This window comes from Cherax quadricarinatus, chromosome 54, assembly GCF_038502225.1.
Source record: "Cherax quadricarinatus isolate ZL_2023a chromosome 54, ASM3850222v1, whole genome shotgun sequence".
In the NCBI taxonomy this organism is placed as follows: Eukaryota; Metazoa; Arthropoda; class Malacostraca; order Decapoda; family Parastacidae; genus Cherax; species Cherax quadricarinatus.
This window is the reverse complement of record NC_091345.1, coordinates 13,162,715-13,186,246: the sequence shown is the minus strand read 5'-3', so window position 1 is coordinate 13,186,246 and position 23,532 is coordinate 13,162,715. Positions and strand designations below refer to the sequence as shown.

Genomic DNA, 23,532 nt, shown 5'->3' with positions numbered 1-23,532 from the left:
TTCCTCTCAGTATTTTGTATGTCGTTATCATGTCCCCCCTATCTCTCCTGTCCTCCAGTGTCGTCAGGTTGATTTCCCTTAACCTCTCCTCGTAGGACATACCTCTTAGCTCTGGGGCTAGTCTTGTTGCAAACCTTTGCACTTTCTCTAGTTTCTTTACGTGCTTGGCTAGGTGTGGGTTCCAAAATGGTGCCCCATACTCCAATATGGGCCTAACGTACACGGTGTACAGGGTCCTGAACGATTCCTTATTAAGATGTCGGAATGCTGTTCTGAGGTTTGCTAGGCGCCCATATGCTGCAGCAGTTATTTGGTTGATGTGCGCTTCAGGAGATGTGCCTGGTGTTATACTCACCCCAAGATCTTTTTCCTTGAGTGAGGTTTGTAGTCTCTGGCCCCCTAGACTGTACTCCGTCTGCGGTCTTCTTTGCCCTTCCACAATCTTCATGACTTTGCACTTGGTGGGATTGAACTCCAGGAGCCAATTGCTGGACCAGGTCTGCAGCCTGTCCAGATCCCTTTGTAGTTCTGCCTGGTCTTCGATCGAGTGAATTCTTCTCATCAACTTCACGTCATCTGCAAACAGGGACACCTCAGAGTCTATTCCTTCCGTCATGTCTTTCACAAATACCAGAAACAGTACCGGTCCTAGGACTGACCACTGTGGGACCCCGCTGGTCACAGGTGCCCACTCTGACACCTCGCCACGTACCATGACTTGCTGCTGTCTTCCTGACAAGTATTCCCTGATCCATTGTAGTGCCTTCCCTGTTATCCCTGCTTGGTCCTCCAGTTTTTGCACCTATCTCTTGTGTGGAACTGTGTCAAACGCCTTCTTGCAGTGCAAGAATATGCAATCCACCCATAGAACTCCAGTAGGTTTGTGACACAGGATTTCCCGTCCCTGAAACCATGTTGGCTGCTGTTGATGAGATCATTCCTTTCTAGGTGTTCCACCACTCTTCTGATAATCTTCTCCATGATTTTGCATACTATACATGCCAGTGACACTGGTCTGTAGTTTAATACTTCATGTCTGTCTCCTTTTTTAAAGATTGGGACTACATTTGCTGTCTTCCATGCCTCAGGCAATCTCCCTGTTTCGATAGATGTATTGAATATTGTTGTTAGGGGTACACATAGCGCCTCTGCTCCCTCTCTCAATACCCATGGGGAGATGTTATCTGGCCCCATTGCCTTTGAGGTATCTAGCTCACTCAGAAGCCTCTTCACTTCTTCCTTGGTTGTGTGCACTGTGTGTGTTTGTGTGTGTGCTCACCTAATTGTACTCACCTAATTGTGGTTGCAGGGGTCGAGACTCAGCTCCTGGCCCCGCCTCTTCACTGATCGCTACTGGGTCCTCTCTCTCTCTGCTTCCTGAGCTTTGTCATACCTCTTCTTAAAACTATGTATGGTTCCTGCCTCCACTACTTCACTTGCTAGGCTATTCCACTTGCTGACAACTCTATGACTGAAGAAATACTTCCTAACGTCCCTGTGACTCGTCTGAGTCTTCAGCTTCCAGTTGTGACCCCTTGTCCCTGTGTCCCCTCTCTGGAACATCCTATCTCTGTCCACCTTGTCTATTCCCAGCAGTATCTTGTATGTCGTTATCATGTCTCCCCTGACCCTTCTGTCCTCCAGTGTCGTCAGTCCGATTTCCCTTAACCTTTCCTCGTACGACATTTCCTTGAGCTCTGGGACTAGCCTTGTTGCAAACCTTTGTACTTTCTCTAACTTCTTGACGTGCTTGACCAGGTGTGGGTTCCAGACTGGTGCTGCATACTCCAGTATGGGCCTAACATACACAGTGTACAGTGTCTTGAACGATTCCTTATTAAGGTATCGGAACGCTATTCTCAGGTTTGCCAGGCGCCCGTATGCTGCAGCAGTTATTTGGTTGATGTGTGCCTCCGGTGATGTGTTCGGTGTTATGGTCACCCGAAGGTCTTTCTCCCTGAGTGAGGTCTGTAGTCTTTGTCCACCTAGCCTATACTCTGTCTGCGGTCTTCTCTGCCCCTCCCCAATCTTTATGACTTTGCATTTGGCTGGATTGAATTCGAGAAGCCAGTTACTGGACCACATGTCCAGCCTGTCCAGGTCTCTTTGCAGTCCTGCCTCATCCTCGTCCGATTTAATTCTTCTCATCAACTTCACGTCATCTGCGAACAGGGACACTTCAGAATCTATTCCTTCCATCATGTCGTTCACATGTATCAAAAATAGCACTGGTCCTAGAACTGACCCCTGTGGGACCCCGCTCGTTACAGGCGCCCACTGTGATACCTCTTCACGTACCATGACTCGTTGCTGCCTCCCTGTCAGGTATACCCTTATCCATTGCAGTGCCCTCCCTTTTACATGCGCCTGATCCTCCAGCTTCTGCACTAATCTCTTGTGGGGAACTGTGTCAAAGGCCTTCCTACAGTCTAGGAAAACGCAATCTACCCACCCCTCTCTCTCGTGTCTTACTTCTGTTACCTTGTCATAAAACTCCAGGAGGTTTGTGGTACAAGATTTGCCTTCCATGAACCCATGCTGGTTTTCATTTATAATCTTGTTCTTTCCAGGTGTTCGACCACTCTCCTACTGATAATCTTCTCCATGACTTTGCACACAATACATGTCAGAGACACAGGTCTGTAGTTTAGGCCTCGTTTCTGTTTCCTTTCTAAAATATGGGGACTACATTAGCTGTCTTCCATTCCTCAGGTAGTTGCCCAGTTTCAAGGGATGTGTTGAAGATTGTGGTTAGAGGCACGCACAGCATCTCTGCTCCTTCTTTAAGGACCCATGGGGAGATGTTGTCCGGTCCCATCGCCTTTGAGGTGTCACGGTTACTTAAGAGCTGCGTTCTTTGACAAACAATTAATTTATCTTGAAGTTTGGATAAATGTTTGTATAAGGATGGTGGGACTGTGGTCCATTTGGCTTCCTACAATGTATTTTGAGATAAGGGTCACCTCCCTGGGTGAGTTGTCACCTGCTCTGAGGTATCACCTTAGTGTTAAAAATGTGTTTGTGGCTCGTGGCCTGGTAGGCAAAGATCAAGCTTCACACGTCCATGTTCACCCATCAGTAAAATGGGTACCCGAGTATTAGTCGAATAATGTGGGTCGCATCCCGGGACAAAATTGACATAATTTGCCAGAAATGTGGAAATAAAGATATTATTAATGTTTATCCTTCCAGTTCCTCTGAAGATATGCGTAAGCACATGAAAGCGATCAGGTATATTTCCTGTTTTCACTGTTATGTATACATGTATATGTCGTGCCGAATAGGTAAAACTGGCCAATTAGCAAGAACTCATTTAAAATTAAGTCTTTTCTATAATTTTCCTTCATATGTTTAAAAACATTTTTCTTTCATTTATGTTTATTTAAAAATTAATAATTTTGTACCAAAAAGCCTTAGAAAACTTACCTAACCATAATATAACAAGCACAATTTAATTTAGCCTAATCCAGATAAATATATTTTAGATAAGTTTACAATAATTTAGTAATAAACAAACACAGTGAAATATTTTTTTTTTCGTTAGGTTCAGAATGACTTTTGCTAAATTATTGCATACACAAATTTTCTCTTGATTTATTCGTCTCATGAAGAACAAAGTGCATGAACAACAAGAATTTGTATTATTATAATCATGGGGGAGCGCTAAACCCGTAGGATTATACAGCGCCTGTGGGGGGGGTTGGAAGACATTCAGGCTCAGTTCAGGGAACTGGAACACAGATCCAATTCCCTAGATCAAGAGCCCCCTCACCAACGTCAAGGAACCTCCCTTGAGGGGACAAGAATTTGTAAACATGGAAATGTTTACAAATTGGTTTGATTGTGTCTGTGGCCTGCAAGATCCACTAAATTAATAAACATTACACATACACACACACACACACAAAAGGCCAAGTGCCTATCGACAAGTGTCTTTGATAATTATGTAATATAATGGCAGTGTAAACAAATTTGTATCAACGTGTAAAAGAAATTCCAATCCATGATCGTACTCACGTGTTGGCCCACTTATCAAGCTGTTCCTGCATGTAGGTGTCAGCTGTACGAGGCTTCAGACCCAGGGAGTTTCCGCAGAGGTACACACATTCCTCCTTGGGGTCCACCAGGTCGGGATCAACGGTGGCCAGCGCTCCGTTCTTCGGGTAGCAGAACCTGAGGACCCAAGATTAGCTTATCGTTTAAGAAGGAACACCTTAAGCTCAATAAATAATATCGTCAGCATCAGCAGCGCCTGAGGAAGATCTTAAGTAGACTGAGAATACACACACACACACACACACACCACACACACACACACACACACGTGGGTCCGTGGGGTGCAGACGTGGGTAACAAGGCTCTGAGAACCTTAGCGTTGAAAGGCGTGCAATAACAGCTAGCAGTAATCAGTGGTAGTGGAACGTCAGTGAGCAATACTACGAGTGATAATTAAAGTTATTACTTAAAGAAAGTGAGAGGAAAGCTGAAATCATAATATTTCAAAACGCAAACCGTTGGGGGTCTTAGGGGCTGTTGCCACATTGGCAGCGGTAGGCCTGAAGAAGTGACGTCACGACAAGTTGTGCGCCATTATACATATAAAGTGAAGTGTATATAATATGAAGTATATACTATCATCAGTAAAGAGTGACATTGCGTGAGGAAGCGGGATGTATGAGAATATATGGTTATAAACATCACGGGTGAAGGATCTCCAAAACAGGGATTTAAGGCCTACGTACGACGACTCCGTCATCAGCAGCTGGCAACCTGTCACCGCACCATTGAGCGCAAGTTTATTCGCCTATTTGTGGTTTGCATGTTGACGGCCCTGGCTGGCCTTGCATACTGTTTGATACTGGTCACTCACTCCTGCAAGCTATTACTAGAATTAGAATAGAAATAGTATAGACATAGTGAATATAGTTTTGACGAGTGTGAGAAGGTAGGTGGGACAAGCTTTTAAGGGCAACATTGTAAGACGGTGTGGGGGTCGGTCAAGTCCCAGGAGGGTTGTGTCAGGTCACAAGAAGTTGCGGCCAGTCATTACACCGCACAAGACACACACACACACACACACACTCACACACACACACATGCACACACGCACACAGGCAGTGTTACTACCGGTAGTTATTAGCAATAAGAATAATTAGGAAGCTAGGAAGTCCTCTCTCAATGTGAACAAGGAAAATGATAATAACCAGCAACAATTAATACGTATATCCAGAAAGGGCAATAAGTGGAGAGAGTAGCATAATTGGGAAAGATAAATGAGACTAAATTTGTGCCTACACGACGGATCTTTCAACCACACCACCTACCCACCCCTAGCCCTCCCTCCATCAGACACAAGCACACACACACAAGGGTAGACACTCACACACTCACACACACACACACACACACACACACACACACACACACACACATACATAAACACATACACACATACACACACACACAAACAAACACACACACACACACACACACATATACACACACACACACCACACACACACACCACACACACCACACACACACACACCACACACACACATACACACACACACACCACACACACACACACATACACAACACACACACACCACACACACCCCACACACACACCACACAAACACACACCCCACACACACCACACACACACACACACACACACACACACACACACACACACACACACACACACACACACACACACACACACACACACACACACACACACACACACACACCCACACACACCCTCCACCACTTGACACAAACACTTGACACAAACACGTTCCCCCCCTCCCCTAACCACCTCACCTTAGCCACCTACCCCTCCCCAAACCACCTAACCCCTCCCCAAACAGTCTAACCCCCCAACTACCTCCCTCCCTCCAATAACCATCCTCTCCCTTCCCCATAACCATCCATCCCCTCTCTCCCTCAAACCATCTAACCCCCTCCCCAACTATTTCTACCCCTCCAATAACCATCCTCCCCCTCCCCCACACCCATCCATTCCCTCTCCTCCTAACCATCTATTCCCCTCCCCCTAACCACCCGTCCCCTCTTCTGTGGAGCAACGGGGGAACCTAGAACTAGGATGAGGACAAGGGGCTCCAAGGACGAATCTGGGAGGGAGGAATGGGAGGTAGAGCTCAAAAAAAGGGAGGAAGACTGGGGAAGGAGAGTAGATGAGCTGGAAAGGAAGATGGAAGAGAGGTTAGCAGCAGAATGCAGAAGGTGGAAGCAACAGGCCACAGCATCAGAAATCAAGATAGAGAGATTAGAAGCGGAGCTGAGACATCTGAAACAGCACAGAGACAAAGATATTACAGAAGCAGCATCGGCAATGGCTACATCAAACACAGACAACAGGTCTGAAGGAAGCATGGAAACTAAACTGTATGCAGAGGTCCTGTCAAACCCACATGGGGCCAAAACAAAGGCAGGGAGCACACTAGGACAGAATGAGAGGTTGGAAGACATTGAAGGAACTAGGACATGTGCAAGGACCTTACCAGATACCTGTGGGGGCCAGGAACAGGTGAGCAGGAAGGGCAAACCAAGAAGCATAGGGGCCATAACTAGGGAAGGGACTGAAGGAAGGAACACTCCACGGGAAGAAACTAAAACACATCAGAGGATGCAATGGGAGTCAAAGTGGGAGGTGGAAAGGGAGAGATCCGTGTTTGTCTATGGGCTAGATGAAGCTAAAGGGGAAACTTATGAAGAAAGAAAGCAGGAGGAGAAAAAAGCGATTGAAGATATCATGGTGATAGGCGAAAGGGACATGACCCAGGTGGCAAATTTTCAGAGAATTGGGTGGTTCACAAAGAAAAGGAATCGGCCTCTCAAAGTAATTTTCAAGGCAGAATCAACTCAAACCATGATCCTGCAGGAGAAAGCACGGCTGAGAGGCAAGCAGGAGTTCCGGAGTGTGTACCTCGATCGAGACAGAACACAGGACGAAAGGAAGACGATGAAAGAGAGAGTTCAGAAACGAAAGGAGAAATGGGAGGAAATGAAAAAGGAGAGCAGAATAACCCAGGATCAAATAGAAGGGCAAGCACACCCTCCAGAAACACCTGCAGGAGGACTCCAGCCACGACACCCCCAAGGCAACTGAACAATCCAAACCAACCATCACACACCGATCCCTCTGTTTCCACCCCCCGCACCACAGTTACAGTATTAGAACAGAAGTTGAAGGTTTGGTACACAAATGCAGATGGATTAACGAATAAACATGAGGAATGGCAAGAAAGAATAAATGAGAAGTCCCCAGACATCATAGCAGTTACAGAAACAAAACTCACGGAGACAATAACAGATGCAATCTTCCCACCAGGATACCAGATCATGAGGAAAGATAGAAGGGGCAGGTGGGGTTGCTCTGCTCGTAAAAAACAGATGGAAATTCGAGAAAATGGAAGGCATAGATGAGACGGGAGAAAGAGACTACATAGTAGGTACACTTCAGTCTGGGGAACACAAAGTGGTCATTGCAGTGATGTATAATCCACCACAGAACTGCAGGAGGCCAAGAGAGGAATATGAAGAGAGCAACAGAGCAATGGTGGACACACTTGCTGAGGTGGCAAGAAGCGCTCATTCCAGCAGAGCAAAGTTGCTGGTTATGGGGGATTTCAACCACAGGGAGATCGACTGGGAAAACCTGGAACAACATGGGGGTCAAGAAACATGGAGAGCCAGGATGTTGGACGTGGTGCTGGAAAACCTCATGCACCAACATGTTAAGGACACTACCAGAGTGAGAGGAGAGGATGAACCAGCAAGATTGGACCTTGTGTTCACCCTGGGCAGCTCAGACATTGAGGACATCAAGTATGAGAGTCCCCTAGGAGCTAGCGACCACGTGGTTCTGTGCTTTGAATACATAGTAGAGCTGCAAGTGGAGAGAATAACAGGAGTTGAATGGGAAAAGCCTGACTATAAAAGAGGGGACTACATAGGGTTGAAGAACTTCCTGCTTGAGGTCCAGTGGGACAGAGAACTGGCAGGAAAGCCAGTAAATGAAATGATGGAATATGTAACAACAAAATGCAAGGAGGCAGTGGAAAGGTTTATTCCCAAGGGCAACAGTAACAACGGGAAGACCAGAACGAGCCCCTGGTTTACCCGACGGTGTATGGAGGCAAAAACAAAGTGCAATAGAGAATGGAAAAAGTACAGAAGGCAGAGAACACACGAAAATAGGGAGATCAGTCGCAGAGCCAGGAATGAGTATGCACAGGTAAGGAGGGAGGCCCAGCGACAGTATGAAAATGGCATAGCATCGAGAATCAAGACTGACCCGAAACTGTTGTATAGCCACATCAGGAGGAAGACAACAGTCAAAGACCAGGTGATCAGATTAAGGACAGAGGGTGGAGAACTCACAAGAAATGATCAGGAGGTATGTGAGGAGCTGAACAGGAGATTTAAGGAAGTTTTTACAGTAGAGACAGGAAGGGCTGTGTGAAGACAGTACAGAAGGGAACATCAAGAGAGAATATACCAACAAGTGTTGGATGACATACGAACAACTGAGGAGGAGGTGAAGAAGCTCTTAAGTGACCTTGACACCTCAAAGGCGATGGGACCGGACATCTCCCCATGGGTCCTTAGAGAAGGAGCAGAGATGCTGTGCGTGCCTCTAACCACAATCTTCAACACATCCCTTGAAACTGGGCAACTACCTGAGAAATGGAAGACAGCTAATGTAGTCCCCATATTTAAGAAAGGAAACAGAAACGAGGCACTAAACTACAGACCTGTGTCTCTGACATGTATTGTGTGCAAAGTCATGGAGAAGATTATCAGGAGGAGAGTGGTCGAACACCATGAAAGGAACAAGATTATAAATGAAAACCAGCATGGGTTCATGGAAGGCAAATCTTGTATCGCAAACCTCCTGGAGTTTTATGACAAGGTAACAGAAGTAAGACACGAGAGAGAAGGGTGGGTAGATTGCGTTTTCCTAGACTGCAGGAAATCCTTTGACACAGTTCCCCACAAGAGATTAGTACAGAAGCTGGAGGATCAGGCGCATGTAAAAGGGAGGGCACTGCAATGGATAAGGGAATACCTGACAGGGAGGCAGCAACGAGTCATGGTACGTGAAGAGGCATCACAGTGGGCGCCTGTTACGAGCGGGGTCCCACAGGGGTCAGTTCTAGGACCAGTGCTATTTTTGATACATGTGAACGACATGATGGAAGGAATAGACTCTGAAGTGTCCCTGTTCGCAGATGATGTGAAGTTGATGAGAAGAATTAAATCGGACGAGGATGAGGCAGGACTGCAAAGAGACCTGGACAGGTTGGACATGTGGTCCAGTAACTGGCTTCTCGAATTCAATCCAGCCAAATGCAAAGTCATGAAGATTGGGGAGGGGCAAAGAAGACCGCAGACAGAGTATAGGCTAGGTGGACAAAGACTACAGACCTCACTCAGGGAGAAAGACCTTGGGGTGACGATAACACCGAGCACATCACCGGAGGCACACATCAACCAAATAACCGCTACAGCATACGGGCGCCTGGCAAACCTGAGAATAACATTCCGATACCTTAATAAGGAATCGTTCAAGACACTGTACACTGTGTATGTTAGGCCCATACTGGAGTATGCAGCACCAGTCTGGAACCCACACCTGGTCAAGCACGTCAAGAAGTTAGAGAAAGTACAAAGGTTTGCAACAAGGCTAGTCCCAGAGCTCAAGAGAATGTCGTACGAGGAAAGGTTAAGGGAAATCGGACTGACGACACTGGAGGACAGAAGGGTCAGGGGAGACATGATAACGACATACAAGATACTGCTGGGAATAGACAAGATGGACAGAGATAGGATGTTCCAGAGAGGGGACACAGGGACAAGGGGTCACAACTGGAAGCTGAAGACTCAGACGAGTCACAGGGACGTTAGGAAGTATTTCTTCAGTCATAGAGTTGTCAGCAAGTGGAATAACCTAGCAAGTGAAGTAGTGGAGGCAGGAACCATACATAGTTTTAAGAAGAGGTATGACAAAGCTCAGGAAGCAGAGAGAGAGAGAGGACCCAGTAGCGATCAGTGAAGAGGCGGGGCCAGGAGCTGAGTCTCGACCCCTGCATCCACAATTAGGTGAGTACACACACACACACACACACACACACACACACACACACACACACACACACACACACACACACACACACACACACACACACACACACACACACAAAGACTGCAAATCTCACTCAAGGAAAAGGATATTGGGGTGTCTATAATACCGGTCACATCTACTGAGGCGCACATCAGTCAGATAACTGCTGCAGTATATGGGCGCCTGGCAAACCTAAGAATAGCGTTCCGATACCTCGGTAAGGATATCGTTCAAGATTCTGTACACCGCGTACGTGAGGCCCATACTGGAGTATGCAGCACCAGTTTGCAACTCACACCTGGTCAAGCACGTCAAGAAATTAGAGAAAGTGCAAAGATTTGCAACAAGACTAGTCCCAGAGCTAAGGAAGGTAAAGGGAAATCGGCCTCACGACACTGGAGGACAAGAGGGTTAGGGGAGACATAATAATGACATGTAAAATACTGCAAGGAACTGACAAGGTGGACAGAGACAGAATGTTCTAGAGACGGGACACAGAAACAAGGGGTCACAATTGGAAGTTGAAGCCTCAGATGAGTCAGAGGAATGTTAGGAAGTATTTCTTCAGTCACAGAGTTGTCAGGAAGTGGAATAGCCTGGAAAGTGTCGTAGTGGAAGCAGGAACCATACATAGTTTTAAGAGGAGGTATGATAAAGCTCACGGAGCAGGGAGAGAGAGGACCTGGTAGGGATCAGTGAAGAGGCGGGGCCAGGAGCTATGACTTGACCCCTGCAACCATAAATGAGTACATATAGGTGAGTACACACACACACACACACACACACACACGTTTCAGTGAATAAAATTTTATCTTAATTCATCACATTTATAACGAATAGCTAATGCTAAAAATATATTTCAATTATAGGCAAGACAACAGATAACTTGTTGAGCGGCTCAACACTGAGTACTCAGTCATGCTACGTATGATGTTAGTTGTCAAGGTCAACACAACACTCACATGCTAGAGTTACTTGAGAACTCTCTGAATGTTGACTTTCAGTGTGTGTGAATTTTGTTAAGCATGGATATGAGTGTAAGGAATTATGGAGCTTAATGAACTGTGTATAAAGAACTGTGGACGTGAGTGAATTGTGTGTATCGACCTACGTGAAAAGAGTATAAGCGACTATGAACGTAACTGAAAGATATGTTAGGAACTTTGAACCTAAGTGATGGGTGCTTAAGAGACTATGGACGTGAGTGAAAGGTGTATGAGGGACTATGGGGGCTATAACGGATTATCTGCCTTTGTCGTCAGGGATGAACAGGGATGAAGAAATTATAGACTAAATTACTATGCAAATATATAACAAAATATCGAGAGGGAAAAAAAACAGCACGTGACTTTAGTCAATGGTGCCATCCTAGCATTAATAAGAACATGAGAACCTTCGATCCAGTCTCCTTTGTCGAGGGACTAGACAGAACACACACGTGACGTGTTTACTAACTAGACACTATTTAGATCTACCCTAAACTCACACTGAGAGCCATCTCACCTGTCTCTGAAGCTCCGTAGAGGGTCCTGAGAATCCATCAGCTTTGCAAACTCCAGACTGAGGACATCAACGTTGTGTTTCCTGGCAAGGGCTTGTAGCACTTCACGTGGGGACTCCACCTGCTGACGAACGCCATAACCTTGATATATTTGCATATAAAGTTGAGGTATGCAATACGCTCAAAACCAGTGTTTCTCAGTTACATAATTCATGTCGACACACTAATATTGACAAGCAAGTAATACTTAATAATATATATATATATATATATATATATATATATATATATATATATATATATATATATATATATATATATATATATATATATATATATATATATATGTCGTGCCGAATATGTAAAACTGGTCAATTAGCAAGAACTCATTTAAAATTAAGTCCTTTCTGAAATTTTCTCTTACACGTTTAAAGATATATTTTTTTCATTAATGTTCATGTAAAAAATTTTAATTTTGCACCAAAAGGAACTTAGAAAACTTACCTAACCTTACTATAACAAGAGCAATTTATTTTAGCCTAACCCAACTAAATATACTTTAAATACGTTTATAGTAATTTAGTACTAAACAAACACAATCAAATATATTTTTTTTGTTAGGTTCAGAATTATTTTGGCGAAATTATTGCATACACAAATTTTCACTTGTCCTATATGGCAAGATGAGCGTTGTTATTTAAGCCAAGATCGCAAGTTCTGCCTATTCGGCACGACATATATATATATATATATATATATATATATATATATATATATATATATATAATTTATGGTACACATACTGAGAAAAGAGGACTATATGTAAAGAGAATTTGAAAATAACAGAGAAGAGACAGAAAATAGAGGGAGAATAGTTGTATGTAATCTGTTCACGTAAACTCTGGGTGATATAACTCTCTCTCTTGCTATTACGTTTACCATTGTTCCAATTACACTGCTGGTTTGTGGTCACCGGACCTTCAACTTACTCAGCTTGTGAGCAATAGTAAGCCAGAGTTCATTCACAAGACTCCAGTCTGATCTCAGTATAACACTCAATGTTTGTGTATTCGAAGGGATGCGCTGCAAGTTGTAAAGGGATAAGCAACGAGTTTTAAAAGGATACGTACGCACATTGAAGGGATACCCTTCTAGTTTTCCATAAATACGCGGTGAGTTCTCCATATGTTAGAGTTGTTTCCCAGTCAGGCAAAGTACCTCCTGACGCAGGTGTAAGTCTCAAGATGACTCACTTAGTGACTCTGGAACACCGCTGCTGGAATCCCCGACTTCCTTGGGGAAAAAAAACTAATCACCATGCCCTGCACGAAACAGACTTTTCCGAGATACGTCGCTGGATTTTCCGGGTATTCCAAACTGCCCCTCCCCATCCCCACCGACGTCGGGGATAAGCAACAGGTTACCAGGAAGAAGAACATGGCTTGCCATGAGAGGGACTTTTCCCTGAGGTACCCACGGGTAACTGGTTGCCGGTTGCAGAGATTCTGGAAATAATTCCATATTTTCTCAAGAGGCGGCTATATAAGACACTCATTTCTTCATGTGTTCTGTTCTTCCGTTATTATGAGGGGAAGACAGAGTTATCATGAACAATCATAGAGCTTTATATACATCTGTATTTAATTTCTTCCTCTCTGGTCGTTTACTAGTGTTGTGGCGGAGAGTGGGAGATGACGGTGGAGGGATGAGAGAAAGGGAGAGAGAAGGAGGGAGATGGAGAAAAAAGAGGGGAAATGAGACTGAGGGAGAGGAAAATATAAGGAAAAAGTTGCGAGCGAGAGAGATAGACAGACAGAGAGATAGAAAGATAGATAGGTAGAGAGAGAGAGGGAGGGAGTCAGGGAGGGAGTCGGGGAGGGAGTCAGGAAGGGAGTCAGGGAGGGAGTCAGGAAGGGAGTCAGGGAGGGAGTCAGGAAGGGAGTCAGGGAGGGAGTCAGGGAGGGAGTCAGGGAGGGAGACAGGGAGGGAGTCAGGGAGGGAGTCAGAGAGGGAGTCAGGGAGGGAGTCAGAGAGGGAGTCAGGGAGGGAGACAGGGAGGGAGTCAGGGAGGGTGGGGGGATGATGAAGGACGCTGAGATAATAATAAATAACTAGAAACAAAAAACTTCCACTACTGCTGACCTGTTGCTGGTGGTCCATGACTGTCTGAGTGCACACTTCTTCTGTTATAGTAACACCTCACCACTACCGTAACACCTCACCACTACCGTAACACCTCACCACTACCGTAACACCTCACCACTACCGTAACACCTCACCACTACCGTAACACCTCACCACTACCGTAACACCTCACCACTACCGTAACACCTCACCACTATAGTAACACCTCACAACTATAGTAACACCTCACCACTACCGTAACACCTCACCACTACCGTAACACCTCACCACTACCGTAACACCTCACCACTACCGTAGCACCTCACCACTACCGTAACACCTCACCACTACCGTAACACCTCACCACTACCGTAACACCTCACCACTACCGTAACACCTCACCACTACCGTAGCACCTCACCACTACCGTAACACCTCACCACTACCGTAACACCTCACCACTACCGTAACACCTCACCACTATAGTAACACCTCACCACTACCGTAACACCTCACCACTATAGTAACACCTCACCACTACCGTAACACCTCACCACTATAGTAACACCTCACCACTACCGTAACACCTCACCACTATAGTAACACCTCACCACTACCGTAACACCTCACCACTATAGTAACACCTCACCACTACCGTAACACCTCACCACTATAGTAACACCTCACCACTACCGTAACACCTCACCACTATAGTAACACCTCACCACTACCGTAACACCTCACCACTATAGTAACACCTCACCACTATAGTAACACCTCACCACTACCGTAACACCTCACCACTATAGTAACACCTCACCACTACCGTAACACCTCACCACTATAGTAACACCTCACCACTACCGTAGCACCTCACCACTACCGTAACACCTCACCACTACCGTAACACCTCACCACAATGGTAACACCTCACCACAACGGTAACACCTCACCACTACCGTAATACCTCACCACTACCGTAACACCTCACCACTATAGTAACACCTCACCACTACCGTAATACCTCACCACTACCGTAACACCTCACCACTACCGTAACACATCACCACTACCGTAACAATAAAATAAAAACAATTCCTTCCCCTATATAAAACAACTACTGGAAGACGACGAGGAAATTAACACCAATCGCTCACAACCGTAAGTAAATAACAGTTGTCTCTTGACTAGCAAGCGTTGACAGTTCCTAAGGACTGAAGTCGACTCAGCTAGTGCTGGCAACCCACTGCGGCAGAAGTGCTCGTGTCTCCACACACCAACGCTGCTGGTATTTATAATGTTGCCTGATGTCGCACGGCGAATTTGAATCCTCGGTAAAATCTTCAAGATTTTTTTTTAAGGAATGTTTTTTTCGAAGGTTTTAGATTAGAGAGACGTAGAGAAACAGATGATGGAAGAGGAGATAGAAGCAGTGTTGAAGTTTGGTGCTTTATATATATATATATATATATATATATATATATATATATATATATATATATATATATATATATATATATATATATATATATATATATATATATATATATATATATATATATATATATATATATATATATAAAGATTTCCCAGGTTTGGGATTTTATTATTTATATTGGGATTTTGAACATGATGGCCTCCAGCAAGAGTGAACAGTAGTGTCTTTTCACATCTTCATAGCAATTTCACAATAGATGTGACCCACTACACTTGACTAACACAGGTGGCAGCATTTACCGATACGTTTTACCCAGGCAGAGTTCCGGCCCGGGATTTCTCGCTTGTGAAAGAGAGAATGGTAGAGGTGGAGTAAGTGGAGAAAATGATGGTGGAAGTGGTGATAAAGAAAATGATGGAGAAGTTGGAGAGGGGTGGTGAAGATGAAGATAGTGGTGGAAGAGGTAGAGAGAGTGATAGTGGAGATTGCAAGGAGTGGAAGTGGAAAGAGGGGGCAGTGGAGGTGGAAAGATGGGGCAGTGGAGGTGGAAAGAGGGGGCAGTGGAGGTGGAAAGAGGGGGCAGTGGAGGTGGAAAGAGGGGGCAGTGAAGGTGGAAAGAGGGGGCAGTGGAGGTGGAAAGAGGGGACAGTGAAGGTGGAAAGAGGGGGCAGTGAAGGTGGAAAGAGGGGGCAGTGGAGGTGGAAAGAGGGGACAGTGAATGTGGAAAGAGGGGGCAGTGAAGGTGGAAAGAGGGGGCAGTGGAGGTGTAAAGAGGGGGCAGTGGAGGTGGAAAGAGGGGACAGTGAAGGTGGAAAGGACTGTGAAGAGAGTGATGGAGGTAGAAAAAAAAGTGTAAGAGATTGGAGATGGAGTTGAAGATTGTGGTGAAGGTTGTGATAAAGATGAAGAGAGACAGTGCTTAAGAAAGAGATATCAGAGATAATATGTTGTAATGCGCAAACACCCCAGAATATGGTGTGTTTTCCGAGGCTGCTGAAGCACACTGGTACACATGGCCCGGGTTCCCGTATATGGCGAGTTTAAATTCTTCTCCTTGATCAGCAGCACTTCCTAGTTATCTAACACAATGATAGATGTAGGTGTCAGCCAGAGTGAATTCATAATTCCACGCTGAAGGTCTGACAGCCTTCCAGGGATAGATAGTGACTCACGGGCGGTTACCGGGATTGCTGAATACTAGGATACAGGATTCTCTCTCATTTTCTATACTGAGGCTCTCTATTATGAATAAACGAAGCTCATTTTGAAAGATAACGTGAATTCTGATGGTAACAGTCTAGATGCACAATAGAGTCACTGAAGCGGACTGTGTATACAGAGTGCTACCCAGGGTGGACGACCCTGTCTTAGACGCAGGAGGAACCAAAAAATAACATAAGACAGAAAAACATCTCCATTTATTTCCAAACTTTTCGGGGTCTCAAACCCCCATCATCAGTGCTGAAATATAAAAAGATAAATAATTTTAATAAGCATAATAGCTGGTTTATAAACCGAAAATTCTGGAAACAAACGATGGTTTTAGTATTTTGTTTTATTGTTAACACATCAAAAAAATTAATATCGTAAGTTCATAATTTGAGTATGTAAGGAGTTATACTCACAGCTCAGAGGCAGGGGATGAGTGAGTTGCAATCACGTCCTCACAGCTCAGAGGCAGGGGATGGGTGAGTTGCAATCACGTCCTCACAGCTCAGAGGCAGGGGATGAGTGAGTTGCAATCACGTCCTCACATCTCAGAGGCAGGGGATGAGTGAGTTGCAATCACGTCCTCACACTTCAAAGGCAGGGGATGGGTGTGTTGCAATCACGTCCTCACACTTCAAAGGCAGGGGATGGGTGTGTTGCAATCACGTCCTCACAGCTCAGAGGCAGGGGATGGGTGAGTTGCAATCACGTCCTCACACTTCAAAGGCAGGGGATGGGTGTGTTGCAATCACGTCCTCACATCTCAGAGGCAGGGGATGAGTGAGTTGCAATCACGTCCTCACACTTCAAAGGCAGGGGATGGGTGTGTTGCAATCACGTCCTCACACTTCAAAGGCAGGGGATGGGTGTGTTGCACTCACGTCCTCACACTTCAAAGGCAGGGGATGGGTGTGTTGCAATCACGTCCTCACACTTCAAAGGCAGGGGATGGGTGTGTTGCAATCACGTCCTCACACTTCAAAGGCAGGGGATGGGTGTGTTGCAATCACGTCCTCACACTTCAAAGGCAGGGGATGGGTGTGTTGCAATCACGTCCTCACACTTCAAAGGCAGGGGATGGGTGTGTTGCAATCACGTCCTCACACTTCAAAGGCAGGGGATGGGTGAGTTGCAATCACGTCCTCACACTTCAAAGGCAGGGGATGGGTGTGTTGCAATCACGTCCTCACATCTCAGAGGCAGGGGATGAGTGAGTTGCAATCACGTCCTCACATCTCAGAGGCAGGGGATGAGTGAGTTGCAATCACGTCCTCACACTTCAAAGGCAGGGGATGGGTGAGTTGCAATCACGTCCTCACATCTCAGAGGCAGGGGATGAGTGAGTTGCAATCACGTCCTCACATCTCAGAGGAAGGGGATGAGTGAGTTGCAATCACGTCCTCACACTTCAAAGGCAGGGGATGGGTGAGTTGCAATTACGTCCTCACATCTCAGAGGCAGGGGATGGGTGTGTTGCAATCACGTCCTCATTGCTCATCCGAGTATAACATCACCTGATCATCCTCTTCATCCGTCATGTGTTCTTCATGCTTCTTCTTGAGAGGTTCAAAAGATGTTTACAAAGTCGTCTCAGAGGCACTGAAGAAGTTTAGAAGCATAAACAACAATAGAAATGTGTTATTGAGCACCTTCCTTACCGTGAGTCTAGACACTGCGGTCACTGCCAACGTAAAAGAGAATCTAATTTCGGGTTATTATGTCTGAAATAAAAGAGGCAAAATGATCAATAGACTTTTTTTTCCAAAATATTAAAAATCATTGTTTACCTTTATCTTATCATCCAGCTATCAGCTGAAAACTGATAGATCTAATATTAGACTTTTAAAAATATTTTGTTATCACAGGCGGATAAATTCCACCCTGAACCACTAGCGGTGTTACATAAGGAAGATTAAGATTCCTGGGATCAGGGAAGACCTCAAATTATTGACCAGACTTAAGGACAAGTCTTACCTACGTGTTTGCAAAATCTACGAATATTTACGAAATTCTTGCAGCATAAAGATCCACAGACGCATCCGATGATGTGACTTTTTTTTTTTCTTTGAAAAAGGTGGATCGCAAGCTTAGCAGAAGACCTCCGTCAAGTGACTGTAAGTTTCCAGGGGGTGAGTCTTCACGTTACTAAGACTTCCCTGATCACGTTCTCATTCGGTTGGATCAGGCCGCAGGGGGCATTGACCCCCGGAATCCCCTCCAGGTAGACTCCATATAGATTCCAGGTAGATAGACATTTCATTAATGACTGTAGAAACAACACTGATAAGGTCTTCAGCAGCACTGGACAAAAACAGTTTCCAGACCTACACATGGTTCTCCCAGATAGACAGGATTCCAGGACTATCCACATCTTTATTGTATACAGTAACATCAAAGACATACTTATAAATACGAACATTTAACAGTCACGTACAGAAACTCGAGCTATTAATAGGACTAAAAAACACAAAACTAAAACTCTGAGACTATAAATAAACCAGATTTAGCAAGCTCTTGTGAAAGAACAAGGATAAGAAGCAGTTAATTAAGACGTGTGTACAAGACTCATGTGCAAGACGTGTTGAAGAATGAGACAGCTTTTCCAGTCCAATATAGAGAAAAATGGTAGAAGAAGAGGAGAAGTTTGAGGTAATCGAATATACACGACATCTACCTTTGAAGAATTATGAGAGTTTTTTAACTCCCTGAGCCCGACCTTGGGCCAGGTTTGTCTGGTGCTTGCCTGGTCAACCAGACTGTTGTTGCTGATGTGTACAATTGTACAAAACACAAGTAGACTGTGGGTATATATAAAGAAGAAATAAACTGAATTTCACATTACAGAAGTGGTACAAATCCTGAGAAGACACGACCATCGGATACGAGATACTCTGGAGCTGACAAGCTTGGCAGACTGACTGACAATGGAAGTATCAAACTGACAAGTCGAAAATGGACGAAAAAAAAATCCTATATAATTTTACGAAAACATCTTTCAGTAATTCAGAGTAGCTAAGTAGACACGAGTCCATACACTTTAGTAAATCCAGAATAAAGTCTGATAGGCGGACTGCCAGCATCAGCAACTTGACTGATGAGAGACTGTATGATGCCCAGGAACTGCATGGTTCCTAGGCACTGTAGGCAGTTCAAAATCAGTGGTGAAAAGGACGCAATTGTCTTTTTCATGACCTGTCGGCTTTTGCTTAATTTGTCACCAGTTGCAATTAGACAATCCTATTGTGTAGATTCTTAGCTCACCAGTTATCGTAATAAATGTAAGGGTGACTACGAGTGCTTATTGTTAATTTCCCAAGATATCCTGGACGCTGGGGAGGTCATGGCTCTGGAGAAAAGTTCTGTTATATTCAAGGATTAGAACTTGACACTTGTCAACATTTGATGAGCGAAACAGTGTAACATTATCGACTTTTTATTGACGAAACGTGTCGCCTGCGCCACAGGCTTCAGTAGTCGAGTGCAGCTCTGTGGGCACTCCGTGTAACGCCCACGGTGTGTCCTCTGGGGAAATAAACGGAATGTTTCCCCTCATTTTCCCCTCATGGACGCCATGTTGTGAAGGACGCTCTGTCTGCCTGGATTCACCTCACTTCAACCGTCGCTCTGTGTCGCTCTGTACCGCTTTGTGGGTAGAATTCCTCGCTAATGACTCTTTGTCCTCCGCAATGCTGTGGTCATCTGGGCTTGAGAAGAATCGTGTGTGAAATCCCGGGTTAAAATGAAATTGCATTGGGGCAGTGTTCTCTGCCTCTCTGCCAGCTAACAACCCAGCAAATGAACTGAATCTCATTGCTTTGTACTCTAGAGCAGTTTACATCATTATTTGCCTGATATCAGACCGGGCCGCGGGGGCGTTGACCCCCTGAAGCCCTCTCCAGAGAGAAATGCAGAGCACAGTCATTCTTCATTTACAATATCTGGCTCATGCAGTGGGTTTTATCAACTCACAAATAGATCTGTGACTTGATAAATCGTTCACTATGTAGACGATACGAAAAGACTGCACTATACCATATTTGTGTCCTTTTTCTTCAATCTTTCTACTTGTTACTGCTGTTGTAAATAATATCATAGTTTGGGAGGAGTCAGACTCTTCTGCATATCAGTCGAGTGTTCCCAACTACCTACAGTTTAGAAATACCTTATTAATTGCTATAATCTTTCCTGACTACCTGACTACTTTGCTAATTGCTATAATCTTTACTACCTGACTACTTTGCTAATTGCTATAATCTTTACTACCTGACTACTTTGCTAATTGCTATAATCTTTACTACCTGACTACTTTGCTAATTGCTATAATCTTTCCTGACTACCTGACTACTTTGCTAATTGCTACTTCCTGACTACCTACTTCTGCTAATTGCTATAATCTTTCCTGACTACCTGACTACTTTGCTAATTGCTATAATCTTTCCTGACTACCTGACTACTGCTAATTGCTATAATCTTTCCTGACTACCTGACTACTTTGCTAATTGCTATAATCTTTCCTGACTACCTGACTACTTTGCTAATTGCTATAATCTTTCCTGACTACCTGACTACTTTGCTAATTGCTATAATCTTTCCTGACTACCTGACTACTTTGCTAATTGCTATAATCTTTCCTGACTACCTGACTACTTTGCTAATTGCTATAATCTTTCCTGACTACCTGACTACTTTGCTAATTGCTATAATCTTTCCTGACTACCTGACTACTCTGCTAATTGCTATAATCTTTCCTGACTACCTGACTACTTTGCTAATTGCTATAATCTTTCCTGACTACCTGACTACTTTGCTAATTGCTATAATCTTTCCTGACTACCTGACTACTTTGCTAATTGCTATAATCTTTCCTGACTACCTGACTACTCTGCTAATTGCTATAATCTTTCCTGACTACCTGACTACTCTGCTAATTGCTATAATCTTTCCTGACTACCTGACTACTTTGCTAATTGCTATAATCTTTCCTGACTACCTGACTACTCTGCTAATTGCTATAATCTTTCCTGACTACCTGACTACTCTGCTAATTGCTATAATCTTTCCTGACTACCTGACTACTCTGCTAATTGCTATAATCTTTCCTGACTACCTGACTACTCTGCTAATTGCTATAATCTTTCCTGACTACCTGACTACTCTGCTAATTGCTATAATCTTTCCTGACTACCTGACTACTCTGCTAATTGCTATAATCTTTCCTGACTACCTGACTACTTTGCTAGTTGCTATAATCTTTCCTGACTACCTGACTACTCTGCTAATTGCTATAATCTTTCCTGACTACCTGACTACTCTGCTAATTGCTATAATCTTTCCTGACTACCTGACTACTTTGCTAATTGCTATAATCTTTCCTGACTACCTGACTACCTGCTAATTGCTATAATCTTTCCTGACTACCTGACTACTTTGCTAATTGCTATAATCTTTCCTGACTACCTGACTACTCTGCTAATTGCTATAATCTTTCCTGACTACCTGACTACTCTGCTAATTGCTATAATCTTTCCTGACTACCTGACTACTGCTAATTGCTATAATCTTTCCTGACTACCTGACTACTTTGCTAATTGCTATAATCTTTCCTGACTACCTGACTACTCTGCTAATTGCTATAATCTTTCCTGACTACCTGACTACTCTGCTAATTGCTATAATCTTTCCTGACTACCTGACTACTCTGCTAATTGCTATAATCTTTCCTGACTACCTGACTACTTTGCTAATTGCTATAATCTTTCCTGACTACCTGACTACTTTGCTAATTGCTATAATCTTTCCTGACTACCTGACTAATTGCTATCTTTCCTGACTACCTTGCTAATCTTTCCTGACTACCTGACTACTTTGCTAATTGCTATAATCTTTCCTGACTACCTGACTACTTTGCTAATTGCTATAATCTTTAAAAAGTCATTTTGGTTCTATATCTTGAACGTTTCGTCTTGTAATGTTGACTTGGATATATTTTCTTTAAATCCTGACCCTGCCTCTTCACTGGTCACTACTAGGTCACTCTCCCTGAACCGTGAGTTTTATCATACCTCTGCTTAAAGCTATGTATGGATCCTGCCTCCACTACATCGCTTCCCAAACTATTCCACTTCCTGACTACTCTGTGGCTGTGTGTGTGTGTGTGTGTGTGTGTGTGTGTGTATACGTAATAAGCAAAATAAATTCAGAGTTTATTCTTGTGGCCATATAACTATGATACAGGCGAAGAAATTCGATGTTTGGGGGACTCTCAGAGATACAATCTTTTGTGTAGTTCAGTAACCTTCTTTTATGGGTATGAAAAGATGGTAGATGTGAAGAAAAAGACACAAAGAGCAAGCTACAGGACAAATTTTCACTCAATCTAGAGTTTACCAAATCACGTTTCACTCTATGAACAGCTTCATCCAGTCACGACTTAACTAAGCTTTCCCCAGACCTAAACGTTATCCCAATACATATCTCCGGTCAAATATTCCCTGGCAGTGTTCATTTTCTTCTCGTCACCCTATCTTGCTTCTCCTTTTTGCTAAGTAGTCTTATGTGGTACAGTATCAATTGCCTTCTTCTAGTCTTAGAATATGCAGTCCACCCACTCCTCTTTTGTTTTTTGTCGGGCATCTGTTTGTTTATGTTTCTTCTCCGTATGTGCCTAAAAGGCCTTACCTTCCATTCCTGAAACCATGCGACAATACCAAAACAAACCAGTCTGAATATACTCTCACTAGTGGCAATGAAGAATATACTCTCACTAGTGACAATGAAGAATATACTCTCACTAGTGACCATGAAGATATACTCTCACTAGTGACAATGAAGAATATACTCTCACTAGTGACAATGAAGAATATACTCTCACTAGTGACAATGAAGAATATACTCTCACTAGTGACAATGAAGAATATACTCTCACTAGTGAAAATGAAGAATATACTCTCACTAGTGACAATGAAGATATACGCTCACTAGTGAAAATGACGAATATACTCTCACTAGTGACAATGAAGAATATACTCTCACTAGTGACAATGAAGAATATACTCTCACTAGTGACCATGAAGATATACTCTCACTAGTGACAATGAAGAATAT

The 23,532-nt window shown here is 44.0% G+C and overlaps 1 protein-coding gene across 5 annotated transcripts in view; it reads right to left on the bottom strand.

The window, feature by feature from the left end:
- Positions 1–15,072, bottom strand: part of LOC128699144 (kynureninase-like) — a 38,730-nt gene extending 23,658 nt beyond the window's left edge. The window contains exons 1-4 of one of the 5 annotated variants that reach the window (XM_070096636.1): positions 14,255–15,072; positions 13,800–13,874; positions 11,660–11,781; positions 4,018–4,173 (exon numbers count right to left, since the gene is read on the bottom strand). In XM_070096636.1, coding sequence (XP_069952737.1) covers positions 4,018–4,173; positions 11,660–11,781; positions 13,800–13,817 — 296 coding nt within the window. In that variant the 5' untranslated portion in view covers positions 13,818–13,874; positions 14,255–15,072. The other 4 variants (XM_070096638.1, XM_070096639.1, XM_070096635.1 and 1 more) reach the window with 4 other exon arrangements.
- Between the last annotated feature and the right edge of the window lie 8,460 nt (positions 15,073–23,532).